We start from the raw sequence: 27,277 nt of genomic DNA, 5'->3' as shown, positions 1-27,277 counted from the left end.
GTGAGCAGAGCAACCCTGAAGACTGACCACCTTTCCTGTTTTGCTATATGGACATTTTTTATTATTTTATTTTTAAAGACTCCTCTGTATTTTTTAATTTTTTTTCCATTTATTTTTATTAGTTGGAGGCTAATTACTTTACAATATTGTAGTGGGTTTTGTCATACATTGACATGAATCAGCCATGGATTTACATGTATTCCCCATCCCGATCCCCCCTCCCACTCCCTCTCCACCCGATTCCTCTGGGTCTTCCCAGTGCACCAGGCCGGAGCACTTGTCTCATGCATCTAGCCTGGGCTGGTGATCTGTTTCACCCTAGATAATATACATGTTTCGATGCTGTTCTCTCAAAACATCCCACCCTCGCCTTCTCCCACAGAGTCCAAAATTCTGTTCTGTACATCTGTGTCTCTTTTTCTGTTTTGCATATAGGGTTATCATTACCATCTTTCTAAATTCCATATATATATGTGTTAGTATACTGTATTGGTCTTTATCATTCTGGCTTACTTCACTCTGTATGATGGACTCCAGTTTCATCCATCTCATTAGAACTGATTCAAATGAATTCTTTTTAATGACTGAGTAATATTCCATGGTGTATATGTACCACAGCTTCCTTATCCATTCGTAAGGACTCCTGTATTTTAATAGCCACATAATATATACACATGGTTCAAAGTTCATGTGGCACAAAAGGACCCATATAGAGAAAACCTCATTCCCCTCCCTCGTTCCCCCTCCAGCCACCAAGTTCCCTCCTCATGGGGAATCATGATCCTTCCAGAAATCATTTGCTTATTATTGATACTTTTGCTGCACATGTGTTGTTATCTAACCCACACAGTATAATTCAGACTCTTCCAGCACCCTCAGGTTCTACTCACTTATGTGCTTGTTGTAACATCTTTGGAACTAGGCCTCATTATGTGTAGTCTCTTTACAGTTTTCAAGATGTGTATCTCAAATGACAGTCCTGGAGGTAGAGATGGCAATATCCTTATGCCCATTTTGCAGGTTGGGAAGCAGAGATTCAGAGAGATTAGGCTACTTGCCTAAGGCCACACAGCAAGTGAATGATTAAGATCCATTTAAATGCAACTTGCCTGACTCCCCAGGCAGGTATATCCCACTGCTTCCATGAGGGAAAATACTTCACTCCCTGTATATTGTGTTGGGTATTGAGAAGGTATTTAATAAAGAATAATTGACCTGGCAGACCTGGACTATGTGTAGGCACTGCTAATGGGCAAGCCTGACTAATCCCAGCAGGCCATGGGGCCGGCTGTGGGCCTACATGTACACTCACATACACTCAATCCTTCCACACACCCAAACTCCAGAAGAGCAGACAGCCTGTGGAGTCCCCTGCCCTGGAGGAGAGGGAGGGGTGCAGTGGGAGCTGGGGAGGGTCTCCCAAGAGACCCTACTAGGTTCAGTTGGGGCCAATTTGCCTCCAATAAACATCTTCATTTCGTCTATTCCCCTCTTTCAAGTGGGGACTGCGGGTGGGCTCAGGCCCTGATCAGAGCTACAAATCTTTTAAAGAACCTGGTGATGGGCCATTATTCTTGGCTCTTGGATTTCCCCTCTAGCTTCAGATGACTGCTGGAGCCCCACTGAGGTAGGCAGGTGCAGTCTCTGGGCCTGGGAGAGTCCCCGAGTCTCTTTAAAGTGCCCCCTCCCCAGGCCTGGTTGACTGCAGCCAGAATTTAACTGATGTGGGTTATATGCCCTTGGGAGACCTAACCTAAAATTACCAACAATCTGCCTAAGGAGCCCCTTTACCCTCTTCCTCGGTGTATTTGGCCCGTTATTGAGACTATATTTTGATGGTGACAATAATGAAAGAAAGACTGGTTTGGAATCAGAAAACCAGGCTCTAAACTCAGCCATGGGCCAAGTGGTGTGGGGTGAATCTGCCAGCTCTCAGAGCCCCAGTTGCTTCATCTCTAAAATGGGGATAGTCTTCTAATTCACCCAGCTGGATGGTTGTGGGGCTGGCTGTACTTGGGAGATGCTTTGTAAGAGATGACCTGATGTCCTGACATTACTGAGAGCATCACAGTGGCACCAGTGTGGGTTCTTAAGGGACCTGGAGCACCTGGGGTGGAAGAAAGACAGAGAAGCAGAAAACAGTGTCTGAAGCCCTGGAAAAGGACACCAGCCCTGGGGGGAATGTCGAGACGCCCAGTGCTGCACCAGCTGGCTACTCACGGCTGGGGATTGTCCTCAGCCCTTTGACTTTGCTGTTGGCATTTCCCCTGCTAATTAACATGTCACGGGGGTGGTGAGGAAGAAAATCCCAAACAATTGATTTGTCTGTTTGCCAGCACATCTGGGAAAAGGCTGGGTGTGGGAGGTCAAAACAGGCTAGAAATCTGTGCTTCGTGTTCTCAAAGAAACACATGGATCTGTGGGTTTCAGTTCTCTGTTGCTATTACTGATGGAAGCTCTAGGAAGTCAAGGTTCAACTGCAAACTCTCAATGGAGTAGCAGGCGGTTGGTGGTGGGGAGGAAGCATTTAAAGCTCATCTGGCTTTATCAAGGGAAGGGTGACTCAGGGACCTGGCTGGTCCTTGGGGAGACTATTAATAAGTCATCTATCAAATGAATTCATCCATCCATCCATCCAAGTGTGCACTGAGCACCCAGATTCCATCTAGTCCTTTCCTGAGGTACTCTGAGTGTTTCAGGGAGAGAAGACAAGGATTTTGTTCTCTAAGCATCCAGACTCACATTCAAAACAATCATCTGTCAAATGAATTCATCCATCCATCCATCCATCCAAGTGTGCACTGAGCACCCAGATTCCATCTAGTCCTTTCCTGAGGTACTCTGAGTGTTTCAGGGAGAGAAGACAAGGATTTTGTTCTCTAAGCATCCAGACTCACATTCAAAACAATCACAGCATAATTAAAAATTGAATCTCCACCTCAATAAATGGCAATATCATCTGTATCCGTTAGTATTTTTCTGCATGATAGCTATTCCAAAGCTTGTTTTAAAACAACCACCATCTATTCAGCTCACAATTTAGTGAGTTGATAATTTGGACATGAGGTTGAGTAAACTCCGGGAGTTGGTGATGGACAGGGAGGCCTGGCATGCTGCAGTCCATGGGGTCACAGAGTTGGACACGACTGAGCGACTGAACTGATACTGAACTGAACTGAATTTCCCAGCTGGGAGTTCTTTTGGTCTTAACGGGGTTCACTTGTATTTTTACAATTAGTTGGGACAGACTGGTCTAAGGTGGTCTCAGCTAGAATCTTATCTCTGCCTCACATGGTTGCTTATCCTCCACTGGGTTAGCCTGGGCTTGGTCACATGGGAGCGACAGGGCTCTGAATGAGAATGGAAACAGCAAGGTCTTTTGAGGCCCAGGCTCAGAACTGGCATGATGTCACTTCCACTGCGTTCTATTGGCCAAAGTCAGTCATATGGTGAAGCTCAGATTTAAGAGGTAGGGAGCTAGATTATGCTTCTTGGTGGGAGGGGCTGCAAAGTCACCTTGCAAGGGGTGTGCTTACCAGGAGGGAAGGATTGGAGCCACTTTAGCAAACTGTTAACATACCATCCTTCTAATTGCTCAGGACAGAAGATTTGGAATCCTTGTCTTCTGCCTCTCACGTTTCATGTCTAATCCATCAGCAGATCCGGTCACCTCTACCCTTGACATATGTTTCAGATCTGACTACCTCTTATCTCTCTGCCTCACTCCCACCCTGGTCCAAGGAACAACCATATCTTTCTTGGTCTCTGCTTCTGCCCTTTGGTCCCTGTAGCCTGTTCTCATCATGGCAATCAGAGGGAGTCAAGGTTTGTCACGTCTCTGCTCAGACACTTTCCTTTGGCTTCTCACTAAGAGTAAGAGCTAATCTCACTCACAGTAAAAGCCAATATCCTATATGGGCCAACAAGGTCCTGCACAGCCCCAACATTTATTGAGCCCCCGATATTTATCTTACCTAAGCTCCTACCATTCCCCTCTGCCCCCCATCTCATTCTGCTTCAACCACACTGGCCTCCTGATATTCCTCAATGCCAGGCTCACTCTCACCACAGGGCCTTTGCACTTGCAGTTCTGTCTCCCTGGAAAACTCTTCTCCTGATATCTTCATGCTTTATCAGCTCTTTACAGAAAAGTCACCTCAGTGAAGGTTTGTCTGGCCATCCTATTGAAAAATTAACTCCCCCTACTCATCTTCCTTCCCTGTTTGTTTTCTTCATTGCTTTTATCATCATTGATAAATGATGCTTTTTCTGATATGCCTACTTACTGTCTAGGCTGTACTGTCCACTATACTGTAGGTATACTATACTGTAAGTATACACTATACTGTAAGGTACTGTCCACTATAATGTAAGAAAAATATAAATTAACATTTTCTAACAGCTACATTAAAAAAAGTATGGAATGTATTTTTAATAGATACATTATTTAATGCAGTATATCCAAAACTTGTTATTTCAACATGAAAGCAATTTGCCAAGTTTCTAATATTTTTTACAATATTTTGTTGGTACAACACCTTTGAAGTCTGGTGCTTGTTTTACACTGACAGCCTTTATCAATTTGGACTAGTCAATTTCACATGCAGAACAGTCACACACAGTCACATTAGTGACCACACAGGACAGTGCAGGACTAGATTATAGTCCCACGGGGACACATGTTTTTGACTGTTATTCACGGCTGCATCTCAACGTTAGAACAGTTCCTGGCAAGTAATAGGCATGCAGTAAATATCTGGTGAGTGGATAAGCCAAGCTTAAAGTCAAGTGCAATTGGCCAATCAAATGCATGTGGCCAGACAGCAAAAGACCTGTCGCTGGCTGCGTCCATCCTCAGAACTGCTGGGGCAGAGTTGTGAAGGAGATAAAGTCAGGCTTTCTTTCCCAGCCTTACCACCTCACTTGGCATCTCAATGATCTTTTCATTCATTCTGGACAGACAGAAGGTCTTGCAGGTTCATCCATACCCAACAGTAAGGACTTAAATGGGCTACCCTCTTGGGAAGGTTTGCATCTTAAAAGTGGGAGTGAGTGATGCTTAATTCAAAGCAATGACTCCCTCCTGGAGAATTGTTGGCTCCAGTGGGAATGCTATAACTGAGTTCACCCCAGGAGCCAGGAGGCCACTAGAGACCGTGCTTGAAGCTTGATGGGGGAGAGGGGGATTTGAAGAAGAAGGTTTTCCCTGAGCCTGTTCTCTGCACCCAGCCTGGTGGAGGGTGAGAGCGCTTGTCCTCTGTAAGGCATGTTCACAGGTGGCGTCTTATGGTCAGCCCGCCAAGTGGCCAGGTGAGGCCCTATGCGCTCATTTTGCTGATCAGAATCTCAGTGCAGAGCTAAGAAGTGAAGTGACTCAGCTGCTCCCCTGTGCGCAGTCTTGGCCTCTGGGGGCTCTTGGTCCAGTTGGGGTGACTTGATCAAACGGACATTGGCCTGAGATGATAACTGCAGGATAGCAGGTGAGGAGGAGAGCAGACATGGGCGCAGCTGGACATGGCCTGCCTGGGGGCCCCATCGTGCTGGTGGAGGCAGGAGCCATCACAGGCCAAGCCAGGGGCCCCAGAGGGGCCTACAGAGTCCCTTGAGCTGACCCGAGATGGGCCTTTGCTGTTCGAGGATCTGGAACCTGCTGGTTTTGAGATGGTGCAAGTATAATCTCCCTTTCGCCCTCCTCTCTCTTCCCTCTCCCTTCAGACGTCCCCCTTCCTGTTTTCTCCCGCAGCCAGTCTCCTGCCTTCCTTTCTCAGCTCTCATGGACTGTAACCACCGCCCTCCCTCCCTCCTTCCTCTCTCTTTCTTTACACGCCTCCCCTCCCCCAACCCCACCCCCCTACACTCACATCCCAGGGTGCCAGACCATGTGCCCATGGGTAGAACCAGTTGGGAATGTAATTTAACTGCTTCTGACTCCCTTGGAATTTAATTTCAGGGAGAGACTGGGCTCTCCCCACTTTCCCATGCCAAGACGCACTAGCTGCTCTCTGAAATTCCATCATTAGGACTTCATGATATGATCTTACTAAAACATAACCACTGCTGAGAAAAGCCATTATTGCGAGTCCGTCATTGCCCGTCACAGTGAGTGGGCCCTGAGAGCCAGGCTGGGAGCAGGGCAGAGGAGGTGCAGGGGAGCACAGAAGGAACAGGATTCTCCCGGGGAAAGAATGCTGAGGAATGAGGTTAGTCTCAGTCCTGCCCGACGTATTCACAGGGCCAGGCCTTTATGTGGGTGTCACGTGAAAGGTCCGTCTAGTCAAGGCTATGGTTTTTCCAGTGGTCATGTATGGATGTGAGAGTTGGACTATAAAGAAAGCTGAGCACCGAAGAATTGATGCTTTTGAACTGTGGTGTTGGAGAAGACTCTTGAGAGTCCTGTGAACTGCAAGGAGATCCAACCAGTCCATTCTAAAGGAAATCAGTCCTGAATATTCATTGGAAGGACTGATGTTGAAGCTAAAACTCCCAATACTTTGGCCACCTGATGCGAAGAGCTGACTCATTGGAAAAGACCCTGATGCTGGGAAAGACTGAAGGCGGGAGGAGAAGGTAACAACAGGGGATGAGACGGTTGAATGGCATCACTGATTCAATGGACATGAGTTTGAGTAAACTCGGAGTTGGTGATGGACAGGGAGGCCTGGCATGCTGCAGTTCATGGGGTCACAAAGAGTCGGACTTGACTGAGCGACTGAACTGAACTGAACTGAACATGTATTCTGCAGATCTCAAGAGAGCCCAGGTGAAGAGGTTTTCTGAACTTGCTCTGTTTTGTGCACCAGGCAGTGCTCATGTGAGGTGGGCCCAGGAAGCTGCCCTGGCACTTCTTGAAAGTTCTTGGAACTTGGATTTTTTTTTAATTTATTTGAATCTTTATCAAGAATATTAGACAAGTATGACCTAGAAGGAACTATATATGGTTTACAAGAAAGTTAACCAATGCCATCAACAGTGTAGACCCCTCCTTCCTTGGCCAGGAATGGCAGGAGGCTTTCTGTTCGAGATCTGAAACTGTATTTTCTTCTGGGTTAGTTGGTTGTGGTTCACACTGACCACTGGGTGTGCTGGGCCACCTGAGTCCATGGTGACTGGTAAGTGGGTCCCTAGACTCTTCGGAAGAATTCCCAATCCTCCTGTCTGCGACATCTCCCAGATCAGTCTTTCTATCTTACATCTTACCTCCTCGAGTTGCATTTATTCCTCTGCCACCATGGAAAAGCCCAAGCGCTGAAATGCTGGGAGGTGGCTGTTTTGCACCCTTCCCAAGGTTTTTAGCAAGATGTTATTGCCTACATGTTCATTTTTCTCCCTCCCTTCCTTCCCTTTTTTCTTCTGTGAGTTCTTACTACATGTTAAGATCTGTGTCATGCACTAGGAATACAGGTGCATGAAATAGAGCTTGGTCCTTTCCCCAGGGAGTGAGGTCTCCTAACTATAGGTAGCCTCTACAAAATGCCCTTTTATGACTCTGGTGGGAATATTTTTATAGAGTTCATCGGTGTTAGATTAAAAAAAAAAAAGGCATCTTCCAGGATGGATGATGCCTGGAAAACTGTCTTCTGTAATTGCATCCTGTCTCTAGCTGACCTCCAACTCCTGGGCTCCCTTCCCTTACTCCTGGTCTGTGACCACAGTTGGAGCACTGATCCTTTGCTGCTTCCCGGAAGTTTGCTGTTTAATTATCTCATGCCCATGGGCAAGCAGGTTTCCTTAGGATGGAAAGTTCCCTCCCACCAGAGCCAGGAATTCAGTTCCTCTGAAGAAGCTGAGCTTTTCATTAGAGATCAAAGGCTGGCCCTGGGGAAGCATTCACAAAGTTGCTCTTGGCGGTAAAGAATCCCTCTGGGCATATCATTTCCTTTCTAAGCCCTGTTTATTCCCATTGGTCAGGAAACCAAACTGTGCAGAGGAAGGAAAGCAGACCAAGAAGCCGAGCCAGGGAATATTCTTCTTTGGATTGAGCAATTGGATCAAAAGAGGTTAATTCTGTTTACCTGGAGTAAGTAAGGAAGCCAGGAAGAACAGCCTAAGAAGCTGGGTTCTGGGCAGATGATCCATATTCTTCATCTCTGATTTCTCTGGGTTGCTCTGCAGTAGTTGTCTCATGAGGTATACCCCGACACCCTGGTCCTGCCATTCAGACATCCCACAATTTGCACCCTCCTCCATCTTTCCAGTATCATCTCCCCAAGCATCCTGCATCTGAGAGGATCACAAAGGACGCATTACCTAGCAACGTGAAACTTGAACATGTCCCAGGATGGAGGAGTCAGTGGGGGCCATTGGGAGGCTCAGAAGATGCATGAAACCAAAGTTCTGAGCTGTATCAGTGTGGAGGGAGAGGATGCTCCTGGGACCGTGTTGAGTAGAGGAGGGAGTCTGTCACTGGTTGCCTGCCTGAGGCTTGCTCCTCCTCCTTGCACCTGCAGGTCTGGACCCTGAGTACTCAGGTGTGCTCTCTGCTTGTTGCCATGTTCCTTCCTCTTTCCCCCATCACCCAGAAAAGACCTTCTGTGCCTCCAAAGACCAATTTGGCCTACCAATGCTCAGGCAGGGGGTAGATGCTGCAATGAATTTGCATCATCTCCTAGTGAGCACAGAAGGGGCCCTGGGGCACCTCCAGGGCCCTTTCCCTCTCTGGTGTTCACACTCCTCTGCCAGGCCGCTGCCCAGCCTCTGCATGGACGTGCCCAGTGATGACGAACTTTGGAGGACAAGTGAATTCTGCGAACTGTCTTCCTCACATTGACCCAAATCCACCAAAAAGAGCAATTCCCTTCATCTGGGCTGTTCCCTGACCCAGCGTTTCCTTTGCACTGCTCATGGCTGGATTCCTTAGCTCCTTTTGGGCAACTCAAGTCCCCTCCCAGCCCTGGTCTCCTCATCAGACTTCAGTTCAGGTGTCCATGTTAACACAAGGTGCCCAGAATTGGTGCCAGGACCCTAGAATTTCCTCCATCCCTCTTTATCAGTTAAAACTGTGAATCACAGGGCCAAAGCTTTACAAGGGAGGATTCCCAGGGACCTTGCCAAAGCAGCAGTTGCCTTCTGCCAGGAGGACCCAATGGGCTGCAAAGACCTTGGCCTACTCCAAAAAGCTGGGCCTTGTTCTTCGGCCAGGAAAGAGGCCTGGGGCTGCTGGACTGAGTGGGCCTAAGCAATGTCAGCCACCACGGCCACGCCTCAGCAACTGTCACAGCAGAGATTCAGATGTCACTGCTCCCATGGGCAGCAGCTGCTGGTCCTTGTCACCCCCCGGTTACTCCGTTCGGAAGGAAAGGCTTCCTCCTAGGGGAAGCATAGGATGGGGATGGGGGACGGGGAGAGGTGGGGAGACCCCCGGGGCCTGGGCAGTTGGGCTCCTCTCTGGGCACTGCGTGTGGACCGGTGTGGGCACATGAGGAGCTGGTGCTGCGTGGGGGGACTGTGAAGTGCAGCACATCACACGGGGACTCAGGAGGCCTGGACTCCAGTCCCAGCTCAGCCATAACGACCTGAAAGCATTTGGAAAAGCCACCCCTCTTTCCCAGCCTCCTCGAGATCCTCATCTTGTAGAACAAAGGCTGTGTGGTCTCTGAGCCTCATTTAACTCATATATTCAAGGATTCCGTGCAGTTGTGTATTTCCTTGTGTGTGTGTGTGTGTGTGTGTGTGTGTGTGTGTGTTAGTTGCTCAGTCATGTCTGATCCTTTGCTACCCATGGACTGTAGCCCACCAGGCTCCTCTGTCCTTGGGATTTCCCAGGCAAGAAGACTGGAGTGGGTTACCATGCCCCTCTCCAGGGGATCTTCCCAATTCAGGGATCAAACCTGGGTCTCCTGCATTGCAGGCAGATTCTTTACTATCTGAGTCACCACGGAAGCCCTTTATTTCCTTACTAGCTAATAATCTAATAGTAAACTTTTCTAAGATTATGAGTCTTTCTCTTCTTTCTTTCCTTCTCTCTTTCTTCTCTCTCTCTTCTTCCCATTTCCCTGCTTTTCTTTCCCTTTCTTTCATTTTCTCTCCCTCCCCTCTTGGAAGTTCCCTAGATCCTTCTAAGAACAAAGGACACTTACTGCATGGTATTTGTCTTGAAATCACTCACTTTACAGCCAACTATTGGAGATAAAATTTGTGCAGAAATGAGATGAGAAGTATAACAAAGTATTGAAGTATTCCCACAAATCCAACTGGAGTTTCTATCCCAGAGTTAACATTTGCCCTGGGTGTTTCATATTGACAGAATGCAAGCAGCCTTGCGAGGTAGAGTATGGGGTCAGGGGTTAGATAAGGCCTCAGGGGTCCCGGAGAGGTGAGAGAGAAGGGCACAGGGAGCAGAGAGAACGAGAGAAAGGCCAGAAAGGGTGTTTGCAACAAGGGGTGGATTGCTCAAAACCGGCTTTAGAATGACACAGTAGCCACCGGAAGATGGATTTTGAAAGTGAGCACTGGTTGACTATTGCCTCTCACCGCTTCGAGCTCACTGCTGGTGCTGGACATGGCACACACAGGATTGTCCCAGCAGGACGTGGGACAGCAGACCTTGTGAACTGAGTGTTGTGACTGCCCTGGGGTCCCCCACGAGCCAGAGGAGAGGCTGAGCCAGAAGATGCCTGCATGCGCCCACCCCACAGCTGAGAATCATTAGCAAGTGTGTAGGACAGGGTGGCATCATTGTGGGTCACAGTCTGAGGCCCGGAGAAGTGGAATGTCCCTCCAGATCTGACAGCGAGGGGAGGCACCCTGGCCTTACGACTGAGCCCTTCCACGGGGTAACTCTGCCCGGCTCTGAAAGCCTCTTCAGTACCAGAGGACTTCTTCCAGGCTGCTTGTGGGCAGAAATCTGCTTTCAAAAGACCGATTTTCTTTGCCACTTGAGAGCTTGGCTTTTCAGAGAGGAGCAGACTCTGGCTCCAGACCGGGCTTCAAGAAGCGCTCGGCAGAGACCAGCGGCAGCCTCCCAGGCCTGCTGGCCAACTGATCTCCATCCCTCCATCCCAGGGCCTGCCGGAGGGGGTCTCTTTGGCCCTCCCCTCCCCTCTGACTCTGCTGTGGGTGCTGCCCTCCTGTTCTGCCCCCACTTCTGAGGGAGAGTGAGGCGGGTCCATGACCCGAGGCCAACAGGAAACTGGCACCCGAGAACTGGCCTGGGGAGGACGGGAAATGCCAGCTTCCCTGGAGACCCAGGAGGGTTTGGTTCCATCCTTTTCTCCCAAGGTCGTGCACCCATCCGTGAGAGAAGTGGGGGACATTTGGCCTGGCTGGCCAGGGGGCCTGTGGCCTTGACCCCAAGGTCCCCACCGGCAGGAGGTGGTTATCCCAGGGGCCGTGGGGTGGGCAGCTGGCCCCTCTGGTGGTTGTCCCCAGCACTGCCTGCTCCTTCCCTTCCTTCTCGGTCTGAGGATTTGAAGACAGTGCCTCTCAGCTCTGGGGTCTGGAGGCTGAAAGCCCCTTTTCCTTGAGGTGATCAAGCTGGTGCAGGTTAGAATTCAGCTAGAACATCCCTCCAGCGCAGGACGCTGCCTGCTCTGCAGAAGCCCGTCCGGCCACACCGCTCTGCTGTCTCCACCGCAGTCCCTGGCTTCCTGACTTCTCAGCCTGGATCCTCTCAGCTCCCAACCAGCCTCCTCTGCCCCCTTGTCTCTGTCCCATTGTCCCCAGGAAGCCGGACCTGGCCCAGAGGACGCTCCGGGTGTCGGGCCTGTTTCTGCCCTGCTCTCCTCCTCGGAAGGGCCTCTCACTCTGTCAAGCCTCCTGGTTCCCTGGCTCCACCCCTCCTTCCCGTTGACAACTGCCTTTCAGTCAAGGCCTCAGTTCAGGTCTCCGCTCTGTCATTTACCAGATGAGCATCAGTGAACCTTCCAGAGATGCGAGACCTCCGTCACTGTCCTCTCCACCCACCTGGCCCACAGCCCTTGGCCCCCACATCCTCCGCTTCTCCTTCACCTTCCCCTCCCCATGGGGCTTGTCCTCTGATCCACGCACTCTCCCGCTGCCAGCCTTTTTGGCTCCCCGCCCACGAGGCACAGGTCAAACACCAGCTCTTGTGGGGTGCCTGCGTGTGCCAGGTGGCCATTGGGCAAGGTCCGCATGGTGGCCTGCCCCATCCCAGCCCTGCCCTGGGGAACACCCCGGCTTGAAGGTGCTCCCAGCTAGCTCTCAGAGGGACCCGATAGCACCAGTTTCCAGAATTCTAAGATGCACATGTTTCTTTTCACATTTCTGAAACTACTGTGTGTCTTATACTTTGCTGTGTTCCTTTAATATGGTGCTTTTTAAGACAAAAAAATGTAACCCCTCTTTTTTCCCCCACTCCCTAAGCATGTTATTTAGTTCACAATGACTCTTGCAACTGATGTCATTTCAGCCCTGGGCAAATAAGATAAATGGACAGTATAGTCAAGGACATCTGGAGATTATTTTTTAACCCAAAGGAGTAACTCTAATGGGAAAAATTGCAGGTTGTCTATTGATGGGGGCATTCTGGGATGTAAGTGTTATTTAGATGTCACTGATCGTTGGTTTGCCAGGGGCCCAAATTGTGTACCCTAAGAATTTCACTCCTCTGCTCTTAGAGACCAAATACAGCAGTTGCTATCTGCTGCTTTCATAGACGGTGCAGGACACAGGCTGGGGAGAGGATTGGGCCCCAGAATGGGTGTCTCCTGCCTTTAACTACCTTCTGAGTAGGGCGCCTGCGACTGAGAGCCCTCTGGGGATGGAGATGAAAAGGGAGAGGGGCACAGAGTCCCAGAACAGAGGTCAAAGGACTTTTGCAGGTAGAAATTGCCTGAAACAATTCGAGACCTATAGATACTTTGGTTCATTGTTGCTGCCCACCCAGGAGACAAGGCAGCCGCATTCACTGCCCAGCGCATCGGCTGGAGGCACAGGTTACAGGAGGGTGGAAACCTCTCCAGGCGGGGGTGGTGGCCGGTCTTCTTCCTAAGGGGCCTCCATGGGAACCTGAAAGGCCCCCCTCGCAGGGTGGGTGCCCTCATGGCAGGAAGGGACTGTGGGAGGAAGGCAGCTGGTGTTCCCTGTGATGGGAGAGATTCCACCAGTGCCCGAGGCAGAGGATGCCTGCCTGCTCCGCCTGACCGGCCCCTGGGCGCTGCAGCTTTAAAACCTAGAGCTCACCCCAGCACTGCTGGCCACCTTCCTTCCCTCTTGATTTCATATCAGTTTGCCTTCAACCAGGGTCAGCACGTCAGTCACTCTGAGCCCCTGTCCTTCCCTCAGTCCCTCCAGCAGTCAGTCAACCAGGTATTCACTGAGAGCCAGCTCCAGGGAGGCGTGTGGGGGTCCAGAAACAGCGAGACACGAAGCTTGGCCAGCTGGGGGCGGCAGGCGTGAAGTCACAGCCCAAGGTACCTACTGCCAGGGCCCAAGGGAGTGGTAGCGACAGGGCCTTCCATTGGAACACAGAGGATGAAGGCATCCCCAGGGGCTGGTGGGCAGGAGAGGCATTTTTTGAGTTGCAGTGACATGACCTTTAAAGGTGGGGAAGGCAGCCATCAGTGTGAGCAATGGCCCCAGAGTGGGAACGTGGATGTCTGCAGATCCGAGTGGTCCAGCGTGGATGATGGCGGAGGGTTTGGTGGGGGTGGGGGTGGGGATCAGGAGAAGGGAGCTGGACGATCAGGTTAAGGTGTGTGGATCCCGCCAGCAAGCCAGGGGGGCTACTGGCAGACACGCTAGCAAACTTGGCTAAAACACTTTGCTCTGTTTGTGGAGCTGGTCTTCTTTCTTTAGAGCTGCACTCTCCAACATGGAAGCTGCTAACTCCAAGTGCTACTGCAGATGGTCTGTGTACACAGATGCACTGTGCGGGGTGCACACTGGATTTTGAAGACTTAGTATGAAAAAAAATAATGTAAACTATCCCAATACTTAAAAAAAAATAATGTCATTTATTTATTTAGGCTGTGCTGGGTCTTCACTGCAATGCGTGGAGAGCACATGGGCTTCAGTTGTGGAGCACAAGCTTAGTTGCCCTGCATGTGGAATCTTCCCGGACCAGGGTTCAAACCCATGTCTCCTACATTTGCAGGCAGATTCTTTTTTTTTTTTTTGCAGGCAGATTCTTAACCCCTGGGCCACCAGGAAAGTCCTTCAATTAATTTTTATATTGAGTATATGCTGAAATAATAACATTTTGGATATACTGAGTTATACAACATATATTGTTAAAGTTACATTCACCTGTCTCTTTTGACTTCTTTAGAGGGGGCTACTAGAAAATCTACGATTGCATATATGGCTCACATTGTAACTGAACAGACAGTGGTGGATTGGAGTCTTCAAAATATTCTTGCTTTTTGTCACCCCGTTCCTTTCCTCCGTAGTCGTGGCTGTCTTTCACTTCATTAGCTTTTGACAGCTCTCCATCCCTCTCTTGCCCTCTTTCCTTCGATTGTGTGGGCCTTCTCCTTTCTTTACGGTCATGTTGGTGATAGATGGTGGTGAGTGAGGAAGAGGAAGCCAGAGCCAGCGTGCTCAGGCCACAGCCCCTGGACTCCTGGAAGCCACAATTCACCAGGCAGGGAAGCCTACTGATCTGTGATGCTTGTAGGAGTTAAGATTCTAGATAATTCTTTTCTGGCTTACTTGCAGTGAGCCAGAAATACATTATAGTTCCATTTTGTTTTGCAAATATTCATTAAAAAAATTTTTTTTAAACCTATCAGTGACATGCATGTCATTTACAAAGACAAATAACTCCAGTACAAGACACATTTAATAAAACAGGGATTGTCTGCCCTTCACCCCCACCCCAGCCCCACCACTAGAAGCTCAACACTCCCAGCTCTTCTTCAAGTATTTACTTCCTGAAATACATAAATTACTAAGTAAATTTCTAAATAAATTCTTATACTGCTATTTGTTGGTTTTTCAATTTTGACATTGTCTTTTCTTCTTATTATGCAATAAATGTCCTTTTCTGTTCTAAAATAGTTTATTAATGCTTACTGTATTATTAATATATAGAGATTGTTCACTGTTGAACCAAGCAGTACATAATAATTACACTTTCTGAACAATATTTCCTCTTCCTAGAGATAATAATTGCCTGCTTTCTATGACAGTTTTATAAATTCTTACCAAATGTTCTATAAAATTGGAAAATTTCTTGAAGTATTATTTTATTGTGGCCAAATCTAATGGTAATCATATATTTTTTATCTACCCCCCAGATACCTCCTCAGAGCACCCTCCCTCCTACCCCCTTGAAATAGTTGCTGGAGGGTCTGTACAGCCGTGTGCTTGGGAAATCCCCCCTCTTCCAGGTGTCACCCCCTATTTCTTTGCTCCTTTCTCTTGGTTTGCATCAGTACCTCTTTGAGAAAGGGTGCAGAGAAGTTAATTTTCTTTTTTTTTGAGACCTTGCGTGTTTGAAAACAGTCCTGTTCTCTTCTCATGCCTGATTAAGTTTAGCTGGACACAGAATTCTAGATTGAAGATCTCCCCCTCCCCACCTCTGTAGTACCTTGAAGGCAGTTGCTCCACTGTTTCCAAGCTTCCAATATTGCTGTTGAAAAATCTGGTGCTATCCTGCTTCCTGACCTTCTGACGGGACCGGTGTGCCTTCTCTCTGGAAGGCGTCAGAATCGTCTCACTGCCCCCAGGCTTGGGGGTTTCCCTGGGAGATGCCTCAGTGTGTGGTTCTCCCCATCCCCACCCCATTTTGCTGGGCACTCAGAGGGCTTTTTCTATCTAGAAACTGACCTTCAGTTCTGGGAAATTTTTAAAATACTTTTCCCCATAATTTTCTCCATTTTTCTCTCTTACTAGAAAAACTGTGGGCTCTTCTGACTGAACCCTTCAGCTTTGGCATGTTTCTCCTCATCTCCTTGTTTTCTTGTTCTGCTTCCTGGGAAATTACCCTAGTGTCATCTTCCAACCCTTCTGCTGAATTTCAGAGTTTACTTCTTATATTTTTAAATTCAAGTGCTCTCGTGTCTCCTCACTGCTCCTTTTAAAGGAGCTTACAGTTGTTCCATGGACCCAATATCTTTTTTTTTTTTTTTTTGAGGATATCAATTTATGTATTTTGAAGTTTATTGGTCTTTTTTTTCCTTCTTTTTTTTTGACCCCTGCATTACTTCTGTTCCTCTGAGTTTTTTTTCTTTTCTTTTTTTTTTTTTTTAATTAGTATACTCTCTCTCTTTTCACTTTTCCTCAAGGGACTAGTCATCCTTGGCTGTCTGTTCACATTGAGGAGCAGGTCACCAAAACTTCCAGAAGCTCTGTGCCTATGCATGGACCTGTCCACTTATGGGCTCTGTTATGCAGTGGCTGGCTCAGGATGCTACCATTTTATTGGGTACTCCCAACCAGAAGGATCTGTAGAGCTCTTTCTGGGGCCAGTTTCCAGCCTGGAGCTGTGGGGTGTGTGGGGAGAGCGGAGAGGCACATGAAGGGCAGTGTCCACTGAAGCAAGTGGCAGAAGGGAACAGAGGTTTCCAAAGTTCCATGCAGAGACTTTCACTTAACCCCCCTATTGGAGCGCAGTGCCACACCCCCGTCCTCCACTACGGGGGCCCTTCTGGCTCAGCTTCCCTGCAAAATGCCAAGGCGAGGGAGGGGCAGTCACTGCACTGGAAAGGGAAGAACTGTTCCTCATACAGGCTGGCAACCAGCCTCCCCATTCTCAGCGCCACCATCTCTCCACCTTCCAAGGGAGTCACCACCTCCAACTCCACACCGTCCCAGCATGTGTGGCAAGATCTATCCATTTCTCATTGACTGCACCTTCATTGTGTGTGTGTTTAGCCACTCAGTCGTGTCCAACTCTTTGCAACCCCACGGACTGTAGCCCCCCAGGCTTCTTTGCCCATGGGATTCTCCAGGTAAGAATGCTGAGTGGACTGCCCTTTCCTTCTCCAGAGGGTCTTCCAGACCCAGGGATTGAACCCTGGTCTCCTGCATTGCAGGCGGATTCTTTACCATTTGAGCTACAGGGAAGTCCACACCTTCATTAGGTGCTTTGTTTCCAATTGCTCAGCTCTGCTAATTCCTCCATCTGCTTTCTGTCTTCCAATCTGTTGACATTTGTTTCCTGCTGATGTCACGTCTCCTGTTCTCCCTGTCCTTGTCTGTTTATTTTCTCTTTATTCCTTTGCTCTCATTTCAGTGGGGTTTGGGAAGGAACAGATATATGTTGAACCTGCCACATTTAACTGGAAGCCTCTGTAAAGCTTCCTGAGGTGCCAAGTCTACTTCCTTCCTTATTAAAGGGCTCCAGTGCTGAGAGCTGGATCTCTGCTTATGGAGAAGTTGCAAGATTTTCCCATTATCAAGGTCAATTTTATTTAGAAGGTGGTGGAGACTAGATTAAATGAAGCGTGAGCCTGGCTTATTGCTGGAAATTTTTGCTTTTAAAAAAATTACAATATTACAACAAATTAATTACACTTAAAATTTTGTGTGATTAGGTTTTTTTTTTAAACGGCATGGAAAACAACTTGTTTTCTCCTCAGAAATTTGGGCTCTCTGCAGGCTGGGTCCTGGCCAGCCAAGGCTTCAGAGCTTGACTAGGCTGGACTAAATTTTCTTTTGTGTGTGTGGGTTGCTCAGTTGTGTCCTACTCTTTGTAACCCCGTGGACTGTAGTCCACCGGGCTCCTCTGCCCAGGCAAAAATACTGGTGTGGTTATCCATTTCCTTCTCCAGGGGATCTTCCCAACCCAGGGACCAAACTTGCGTCTCCTTCATTGCAGGCGGTTTCTCTAGGCATCTATTTTAAAAGGTAGTAGGATCAATAAAGTTGCCTGGGAGAAATTCAAGAAAGCCAAATTGTCTCCTGGGACCTTAAAATTCCTTTAACTAGTGTGTTAATTTAAAAGAGAACACTTATCTATTTATTAAACAAAATATGCCTCCTCTCTCCAACACATTCTGCCCTGAGCCTTTGCCAGGCAGCACTGATGATCATTTGTATATAAGAATAATGACACCGTTGGGCTCTAATGAAGGTCTTGAGTTTCACGGGCTGCAGGTTGCGGGTAGGAGGAGATGAGACCCGTGGGGGAGGGTAGCAGGGCTAGTCCTCATGGAGTCTTTGTCATTGCTTCTCCAGGTGCCCCCTTTCAAAGGTCTCAGCTTCCTCACGCTACCTCCTGCCGCCACTTCCACCTGGGCCCCCCGCAGCCGCAGCAGCTCGCTCCCGACTTCCCCCTGGCCCACCCCGTGCAGTCGCAGCCGGGCCTCAGCGCCCACATGGCCCCGGCCCACCAGCACAGCGGCGCCCTGCACCAGTCGCTGACCCCGCTGCCCGCCCTGCAGTTCCAGGACGTCACAGGTCCCTCCTTCCTACCTCAGGCCCTGCACCAGCAATACCTCCTGCAGCAGCAGCTCCTGGAAGCCCAGCACCGCCGGCTCGTCTCGCACCCCAGGTGTGTGCGCCACGTGGGCGAAGGTGGGCGGGGCCGGGGCGTGTGTGCCACGTTGGCAAAGGTGGGCGGGGCCGGGGCGGGACCCCTGGTTTCCACCTGGCCAGGCTGGGCCAGCCGTCAGGCACCAAAGGAGTCTCCCTGTAGGAAGCAGCTTTTGCTCTGGTTAGAGTCATTCATTCCGGGTGGTGAGCAAGGCTTTAACTTGACACCGGTGTCCTCTGTTGCTAGTATGTGTCCTTGTCACATGGCCCGGGTAGCTGGTCAGGAGCCGGGTAACTAGTGGACTAAGATGCTCACGGTGGACTTTTGCACAGTGTGGGAGACTAGACTCGGGGACCCCTCGCACCCTCTCAAACTTCACGGTCATTTGATTCTAACACTGGAGGTCCCTAAGGGATGCCCTGGGTCAGCCCTGCCCACAAAGAGCCCACCATGTAAATGCAGAGTAAAATGAGACAGTACTAATCAAATGGGGCTGAACTGACTGTGGGACCTTGGGCAAGTCACTTCACCTCTCTGAGTCTCAACTGCTAAGAGAAGGAATTGTACAAGATAAATGGTTCTCAAACATTTTTGTCTCAGGACATCCTTTACACTCTTAAAAATTATTGAGGACTATAGCAAGCTTTTGTTGATGTGGCTTATGATTATTGATACTTACCCTATTAGAAATTAAAACTGAAAAAATTTTAGATACTTGTTAATTCATTTTAAAACGACAATAACAAAGTTATATTAACACCAATAATGTTTTTCAAAGAATAGCTATATACAAATGCAGTAAAAAGAGTGACTTTTAAAAATTATGTATTTGCAAATCTCTTTAATGCCTGGCTCAATAGAAGATGGCTGTATTCTCAAGTCTGCTTTTGGATTTGAATTGTAGCTGAATCACATGTCATGTAGTTTCTAGAAAATTCCATTGTCCACTTGTGAGAGAATGAGAGTGAAAAAGCAAATGCATGATAGTACTATTATGAAAATCATTTTGACCTCAGAAACCCTGCGAAAGGGTCACAGGGACTGCCAGGGGTCCTTGGAGCATACTTTGAGCATCTCTGGACATGATGATCTTTAAGGACCCAAGCGTTCGTGTCTGTAGAGGCTGGGGTGCTTGGGACAGAAGGTGAGTATTGTAGGAGGTCAGAGGAAGCAGAGGTCACTGTGATCTGGACTGTTCTGGGAGCCCTTCCTGGAGGGGGCCTAGTCCTGGGCCATGAAAACTGGGAAGAGTGTGGAGAAGGGTGGAGGAGAGGAGAGCATGGCAGCAGCAGAGGCTATGGGTGCATAGACGTGGGAGATGCTACAGGCAGGTCTGTGTGTCCTGAATACAACCCGCCAAGGACGGAGGGACGTAGAAGGAGCAAAGGAGGCAGAGAGCCCGGGTGAGACAGCAGGCCTGTAGCAGCTAGACCTAGGGAGCAGGCTCGGTGTAGTGGGCAGCCCACAAACAGCGGGAATGTCTGAGCTGCTGCCCAGGAAGCTTCCTTGGAGTTTGGGAAGAGGGCTGAAGGCCGCTGCTCCATACTTAGGCTTGGGCGGGGGCCACCAGGGCTCAGGGCTCCTGCAAGCTGGGCTGACCCAGGGCTGCCCTGACGCCTGGGCCCTCCTTCCCTTCTGGTGCAGGCGGAGTCAGGAGCGCGTGTCTGTCCATCCCCACCGCCTCCACCCCAGCTTCGACTTCGGCCACCAACTACAGACACCTCAGCCCAGGTATTTGGCTGAGGGCACTGACTGGTGAGTCTTTGGGGCCCCTGGGGGAGGGCGAGAGGAGGGTCTTGCCTGATCCATGGAGCTCCTGTTTCCTTCACATCAATGATGCAGAAGTCCTAGTCTTCAAGCCCCAGCTTTTGCCCTGTCCCCAGCCACCTGTGGAGCCAGGTGGGCCCCCAGGGGTTTAGTTCTGGCAGCAAGCTCAGATGTGGCTAAGTGCCACCACATGCCCAGCCTGCGACTCGGTTCTCGTGGTTCTGCCTAGGAGGCGCTGACAGGGATGCAATGCATTTCCCAAGTCCAGGGAGTGCTGTGAACCAATGTTCCTTGGGAGGAGGGCAGATAGGAGAGTCTCAGGAGCTAGCATGATGGTCAGGGAAGGCTTCCTGGAGGGAGTAGAACCAGCCAGGTTGGAGGCAAGGCCTGGGGAGACTGCCTGGGGAGAGGTTGAGGGCTTGGTTGAGGGGTCTTTGTAGGCAGTGGGGTCTTATGAAGTCTTCCCGCAATCTGCACTCAAAACAGAGGTCTTTCTTGCCCTGGGATGCAGTACCATTTGGTTTTGGGTCCTTGGTCCCACTCTACTCACAGGTTCTAGCTCAGGGAGGGCTGACCTAACCTAGGGTCAGATCCAAACACCTAAACACTTGAAAAAAAGATGTGCAGTTCACTAAAGTACTTAGAGGTAAAGGGCGTCATGCCTGCAACTTACTTTTAAATAGTTTAGAAAAAAAAATCTATGGAGAACTGTGTATGGGTATATATAAGTAGGTATGTAGGTATGGATGAATGGAGAGAGAGAAGGAAAAAGAAATGCAGTAAAGTAGTAAAACTTTAACATCTGGGGAATCTGGATGAAGGATAACCAGGAATTTTTGGTGCTGTTCTCACAACTTTGAGGTTAAAAAAATATTTTTTCTTTAAAAGAATGTAAAAACAAAAAAACCTCAACGAAAGGGAATGGACTATTTATAAAATAGACATACAGTAGTGTCATTACTCAGCCATTTAGTCAGGCTAACTTCCATGAGCAATGGTTGCTTTGGAAGTGTGACCAGGGCTGGACACCCAGGAACAGTTCTGAGGGGCAGTTATGGATGATTGGATGTTAAACGTGCTTCTAGGTGCAGGAGAGGGTTGTTTTCACAGGTTCCATCGTCTCCAGCCCTCACTAGTTCTCCAGTTTTCTCTGTTAGATTTAACACTTCCTTAAGAGATTGTACCACAGCCAGCTTCAGCCCAGCCTTTTTCTAATTAGCAGATTCAAATTAGGAAGATTTAATTGTTGTTTGGATGAAATTCTGTCCCTCGGCAGGCAAGTCAATTCAATTTAATTCACTTCGGCGCACAGAGCGCCCAGGGTCCTTGTGTGCAGCTGAGGGATCTGAATACACACACGGGGTCCCACGTGGCAAGTGGGAGGGTCAGGTGACACGCTGAGGGTGATGCTGCAGAGATGTCAGGGGTGTGGATGCGGGTGCAGGTTAGCCAGCTTGCTCTAAATCTCCTGTCTTCCTCAAATTTCTGTTGCTCTGCATTCCTGACCCCTGCCTGCCCTGAGAACTGGGAGAAACTGGGGCCCCTGTGCCCAGGGCCACCTTGGGCTTTTCCCCACTTCCCAAGCGGGAGGCCCTCTCTCCTTCCTGTAATGAGCTCTGCTCCAGCAAGGGCCAGCCTAGTGGTGACGAGGGGCTTTACATGCCCACCCCCCTTCTTTCCCAGGGAGGTCTCTTCTGCCAGGAGATGCAAGGTTCTGGAGATTAGATGACAGGAAATGCATTAGAGGAGGGGCCGCTCTCCCGCTCTTAGAGGAGCCCTGGGAGGGAGGAGGTGGGAGTGAGTCTGGACCCGACCTCCCTGCCCCTTTCCTTGAAAGAACCATCAAGAATCACTGACTCCTGCCCTCATCACTCCAGGAACTGGCCCCCAGAGCCTGCTCCAGCCCCAGGCCTGAGGCTGACTGGCCTTTCCCTGAAATTTAGGAGATTTCAGCCCTACCTGCGCAGCTGCTCTCAGCTGAGCACCCTGGCCTGAGAGTGTGTGGGAGCAGCAGGCCTTGGGGTATAAATTCCCTGCACAAAGTTCCCCTTTCTGGCCTAGGCCTGGTAACTGGACCCCAACTTTGCGCCCTCCTCCAGTGTCTCCTCTGACTCAGTCCTGGCTTCATGGTTCCATCTCTGCCCCCACTGCAGGCCACTCCACCACCTAGTCCTAGCCCTGCCCGGGGAACCTGGGACAGGTAGAGAAGGGGCATGGAGATGAGAGCCTCCTGGCTTCCTTCCCCTGCAGGCAGCTGTTCGGGGATCCTGGGTTTGGGATCAGATTTTTGGTGAGATGATCAAAGGGGATCCCAGAGCCCACCCAGGCCTACCCTGGGCAACTCACCCCACTCATCTGAGGGTGAAGGTGTCTTTTGCTTCTCTAGTCAACACTCTCAGAATTGGAGCGATTCTGTTTTCAATTCCTTGGGACTTTGCTTTTGGTAGAATTCCCTGAACATCTCTCTGCAGCTGTGAATCTGCTGGGACTGCTAGGCAGCTGCTTAGAGTCCAAGTTTCTGCCCACGAGGTGCCCCATGGAACTCCTTTCGTCGAGGCAGGTCATAGGATGAGCCCAGGTGAGGGTCAGAAACCCTGGAGTCCCAGACTGGCTAGCCCAGGGCCGTGAATCGGGCACTGTCCTTCTTCAGGCCTCCGTTGGGCCTGCAAAAATGAGGGGTTGGACTCAGAGGATTTCTAAGTTTACTTCCAACTAACTCCAAGAGTTACCTCATTTCCCAAGGGGCCAGACTCATCAGGAGTTGTTCCAGGGATCTGGGCTTTAGCGACCTGATGTAAAGAACTGACTTCTTGGAGAAGATCCTGATGCTGGGAAAGATTGAAGGTGGGAGGAGAAGGGAATGACAGAGGATGAGATGGTTGGGTGGCATCACCGACTCAATGGACATGAATTTGAGTAGGCTCCAGGAGTTGGTGATGGACAGGGAAGCCTGGCGTGCTGCAGTCCATGGGGTCGCAGAGAGTCAGACACGACTGAGTAACTGAACTGAACTGAACTGATGGAGGAAATACAGGAATATATTTACATCACACTGTTCAGACATCACAGATGGAAGCAGAAATTCTTGCCATGTTCCTCATGTTTTAAACAAATTGCATTTGCTCAAGTGCCCTTTGGTTTGCTATATTCCCTACACCTTGGCACTCAGGTTGCAATCTGAACAGGTTCAGCTTCAACTTGTAATTTCTGGTAAAAACACTTCAGAGGAGATGCTGGGTTCTTCCAGCCAAAAGCTGGTTGACTCTCTGATGTGAGTTTAATAGTAATTGATGATCTTCACCCAGATCCTTTATTTCTCTAGGAGACGTGAGAAGGTGACAAGTAATTCAATCATTCCTTATTCGTTTATTACACAGAAAACTTTCATAAAGAGCAATTTCCCTTCATTGTGATTTGGTTACCCTGAAGTACAGTTAATAGAGGAAAGACAGGATAAATGTTTGGTTCTTCTCCTGTATTTATTAGTTTTCAAAATGAAGCGTTGGTTCCCTAGCATCCTTCAAAGGGGACCGATTTGCTTTAGCATCATTTCATGCTCATGGATTTGAACCTATTTGATGTATTTCAACCTATTGCAACACTCACTGATGCAAAATGTCCAAACTCTGCCAGTGGGGGCCTCTTCAAGATGGCTCCTGAATCCTTTTGACCTGACTTTGATGACTTCCTTGCTTTCAATTATGACAAGAAGTTTCAATCTCATTTTGCACCTTTTTTTTGTACTCAGACCTGAACTTAGCCATTTTTTCAAGACACCCTGGTTCCTTTTCAGTATTCACTGATTGATTACTAAGTGCAGTGAATTTCCTGCACGGTTAAGAATGGGCGCAGTGGTTCAGGAGAGTTTCCTGCCCCAAGGCTGCAGGTCCCTCTCCTGTTATTTTCTTTAAGTGGTAAAAGCCTGGCCTCTGACCCCTCCATTTTATCTGGACCTGTGTTTTCTTTGCTCTGTATCTGTATCTGGTTTATTTGGATTCCTCTTTCAGCATTTCTCTTAGGAATGGACTTTGCCTTGGGAAGGAGATTTGTGCACTAGTCCCAAGTAGTATGAGGCCCAGACTGTTCTAGTTCCTTCGGATCTCGCAGAGCCCTTCCTTCTCTGAGTCTTGGTTCTCTTTGTCCTAATGAGGGGGATGGACTAGGCGAGATTGGCTCCCTTGCCTCTGCGGCAGTTTGTGACCCTGATTCTACGCGATGGGCTTGATGTCTGGGGTCGCTTCGCAGCCCGACGGCTGGACCCGCTGTGCCTCACTGTGGCCCTGTCCCTGCAGGGATCTCAGTGTGGACGCCGGCTTGAGTTCTGCTCAGTTCCAGGTGCGGCCCGTCCCTCAGCACTATCAGCATTACCTAGCAACTCTTCGAATGCACCATTTCCCCCGAAACTCCTCCTCCACGCAGATGGTGAGTGAGAGGCTTTGCCAGGAGACTGACTCCTCTGCCGCCTGTTGGTGCCAATGGTGGGCTGAGGCCTGAGGCTCTGTTCCCCTGTGACCTGCGTCCCGGTGCCCCGCGCCCGGGCAGGTCCACTGCCACCCTTCCCTCCCAGCTCCCAGTCCCAATCAGGCTTGAAGGGGAAAGAAAGGAAAGCTGCTGGATTAGAAACGAGCACTGCTGGAAGGAGGGGTGGGGGGTGCTGGGGGAGGGGCAAGGGGCAGTGTGGCAGGCTGTGGTCTGGGGGGGGCTGGGGGTGGAGGGATGGGGGTGGGAGTGAGTGAGGATGGGGAGTGGTTGGGGGAAAGACCCAGGGCTAGGAACAAGCAGGGAAGTCCCCGAGCCCCTTATGACCTCATTTAGTGTGGGCGCCTCCTGGGCTCTGGGTTTACTGCTCTGTGAAATGGGATGAAGACCCCTGGTGTGGGAACACAGGAGACCCTAGAGGTGGCCCTCGGGGCTGCCTGCTCGTCTGGGGTGGCCTCATGTGGAGCATAGGCTTTCAGCACTGCAGGGGCGGGGACTGTGGGTGGGCCAGGTTGGGTTTGGGGGCCTTTGTGTTCCTGGCATCCCAAGCTTCATGACGCTTCATGAATGAGGGTGAAGTGACTCCGTCAAGGCAGCTGAAGACTGACTGAAAATCTCGTTTCCAGACATCCTCCATGCCGCTGCCCCCGAGCGTTAATTCTGCTCTTCCGGCACCGCCTTTGCCCTTTAACCACTCAGCACCTCCGTCTCCTCACGTGTAAAGTGAGAGCTGGGACGTCATCTCAGGAGCCTTGTCGGCTCTGACGTTCTAATGTTCACGTATGAAGTAACACCCGCTAGGAATAAAACCTTGTGTGGACCGAGAGCTTGGTGCAGACCAGGCACCGTCCTAAGCACCCTTTGTTCAGCTGCTCAGTCATGTCTGACTCTGCGACCCCATGGACTGTAGCCCACCAGGCTCCCTCTGTCCATGGTATTTCCCAGGCAAGAATACTGGAGTGAGTTGCTATTTCCTACTCCAGGGGATCTTCTCAACCCAGGGATCACCCTACAGGAAAGGTGTTATCCCTATTTTACAGATGGGCAAACTGAGGCCTAGAGACGTAAAGTCCAGGGTCACGCAGGAGTAAGCTGAGGAGCTCTGACTCACAGTGAGTGAGGCAGGGCCGTGCAAGGAAACCGTCAGATCCTGTTTTCCTTTAAAATTTTGCTGTTTTTGTTCATTATGGACTTTTTGGTATTACTTTGATTTTTAAATATTACATTAAAGTGTTGTTTCTCTTGGTTCCTGAGTCATTATATTTCGTGCCCTCGCTTGTCCCACCCGTCTGGGCAACGCAGCACAGAGGGGAAAAAGGGTGAGTTTTGCTGTCTGACTGCCTGGGTTTGAAACCATGGTTATGTCACTTACTTCATCTGTTCGCGTCTCGTTTACCCTATCACTAAAATGGGGATAGTAATTGTACCCACGTGACAGATCAGGTGAGGTAATTCAGTTAGTCACGAGAAGGGCTTAGAACAGAACCTGCTGTGAAATAAAAGCCCAATCAGATTCGTTTGTCACTTTACTGATTTTGTGACTCTTTCTGGCACTGGTTCGGCACAGGCTTGGTTCTTGATGAGCAGAAAAGACAGGAGGAGGAGAGACGGCGCTTCCCCTCCCTTATCTGCGACACTTCAGGGTTGCGCTGACTGGCAGCTGCAGGAGGGGGACCGGAAGCTGGGCTCCTGGAGCCTGGAATCCTGTCTGAGGCATTTTCTCCCCAACAGGTCGTCCATGAAATCCGAAACTACCCTTACCCTCAGCTTCACTTCCTTGCTCTCCAGGGACTGAACCCCAGCAGACACACCTCCGCTGTGCGGGAAAGCTATGAGGTACACCCTGCCCCTCTGTCCGGGGGAACCCTCCCACTCCGCCTGGTTCCTGCTGGCTTGGCGGGGACCCCACCATCTCCTGTCCCTCCCTCTCTGGTGGGGCAGGCATGGGTGGTGGCGGGGAGCCTCAGGGTTGAGTAGGAGGGGGAAAAAGAGTAGAGATCTTGCGTGGACTTTGAGCCTCTGACAAGTTAGCTAGTTCTCCCCATGTGAGTCTTTGCTGACGTCTCCCAGTGCCCCCTGCCTTAGCGTGTGTGCATCTGTGTGTCTGCACGTGTGGCGTGCACGCATCCACACGTTTTCTCTTTGTAGGAGCTGCTGCAGCTCGAGGACAGGTTGGGAAACGTGACTCGGGGAGCAGTACAGAACACCATCGAGAGGTTCACCTTCCCCCACAAGTACAAGAAGGTAAGCTGACCAGCAGGTCAGCCTGCAGAGTTGGGGGGTAGGGGGTGAGGGGTGGTGGTGTTGATCCTGGCATAGTTTAACATCAAGAGGAAGCTCTGCGGCTCTGCTCCCTTCCCAGGGTCTTCTCCCGTGCCTCTGCCGGCTTGATCAGGAGGGGTGACGGCAGGTGTCTCATCTGCAGGGGAGCGGGGTGCAGGTGTGTGTGCTGGTGGACCTGTGAGTTTGGGTGGGTGTACAGGCAGATAAATGTTTGTATCTGAATGTGGAGGGCCAACGGAGCACCAGCACTGAAGGCTAACGTTTGCCTTAAAAAAGACTCCAAGTCCAACCTCGCCTGTGGACAAATGGGAGGCGAAGGCTCCAGAGGGTAGGTTTCCAGTCCTCTGTGAGTGTCAGTTTCACCTGGAC

At 49.9% G+C, this 27,277-nt stretch overlaps 1 protein-coding gene across 1 annotated transcript in view; it reads left to right on the top strand.

Moving 5' to 3' along the window:
- ARK2C (arkadia (RNF111) C-terminal like ring finger ubiquitin ligase 2C) overlaps positions 1-27,277 on the top strand; it is a 112,498-nt gene that overhangs the window by 72,751 nt on the left and 12,470 nt on the right. Inside the window, exons 2-6 of the mRNA XM_020870975.2 lie at positions 18,082-18,397; positions 20,024-20,134; positions 24,439-24,568; positions 26,357-26,461; positions 26,774-26,869. Coding sequence (XP_020726634.2) covers positions 18,082-18,397; positions 20,024-20,134; positions 24,439-24,568; positions 26,357-26,461; positions 26,774-26,869 — 758 coding nt within the window. The remainder of the gene's footprint in view (positions 1-18,081; positions 18,398-20,023; positions 20,135-24,438; positions 24,569-26,356; positions 26,462-26,773; positions 26,870-27,277) is intronic.

This window comes from Odocoileus virginianus, chromosome 22 (genome assembly GCF_023699985.2).
Source record: "Odocoileus virginianus isolate 20LAN1187 ecotype Illinois chromosome 22, Ovbor_1.2, whole genome shotgun sequence".
Taxonomy (NCBI): Eukaryota; Metazoa; Chordata; class Mammalia; order Artiodactyla; family Cervidae; genus Odocoileus; species Odocoileus virginianus.
The sequence above is the reverse complement of the archived record's forward strand: the minus strand, read 5'-3'. Positions and strand labels throughout refer to the sequence as shown.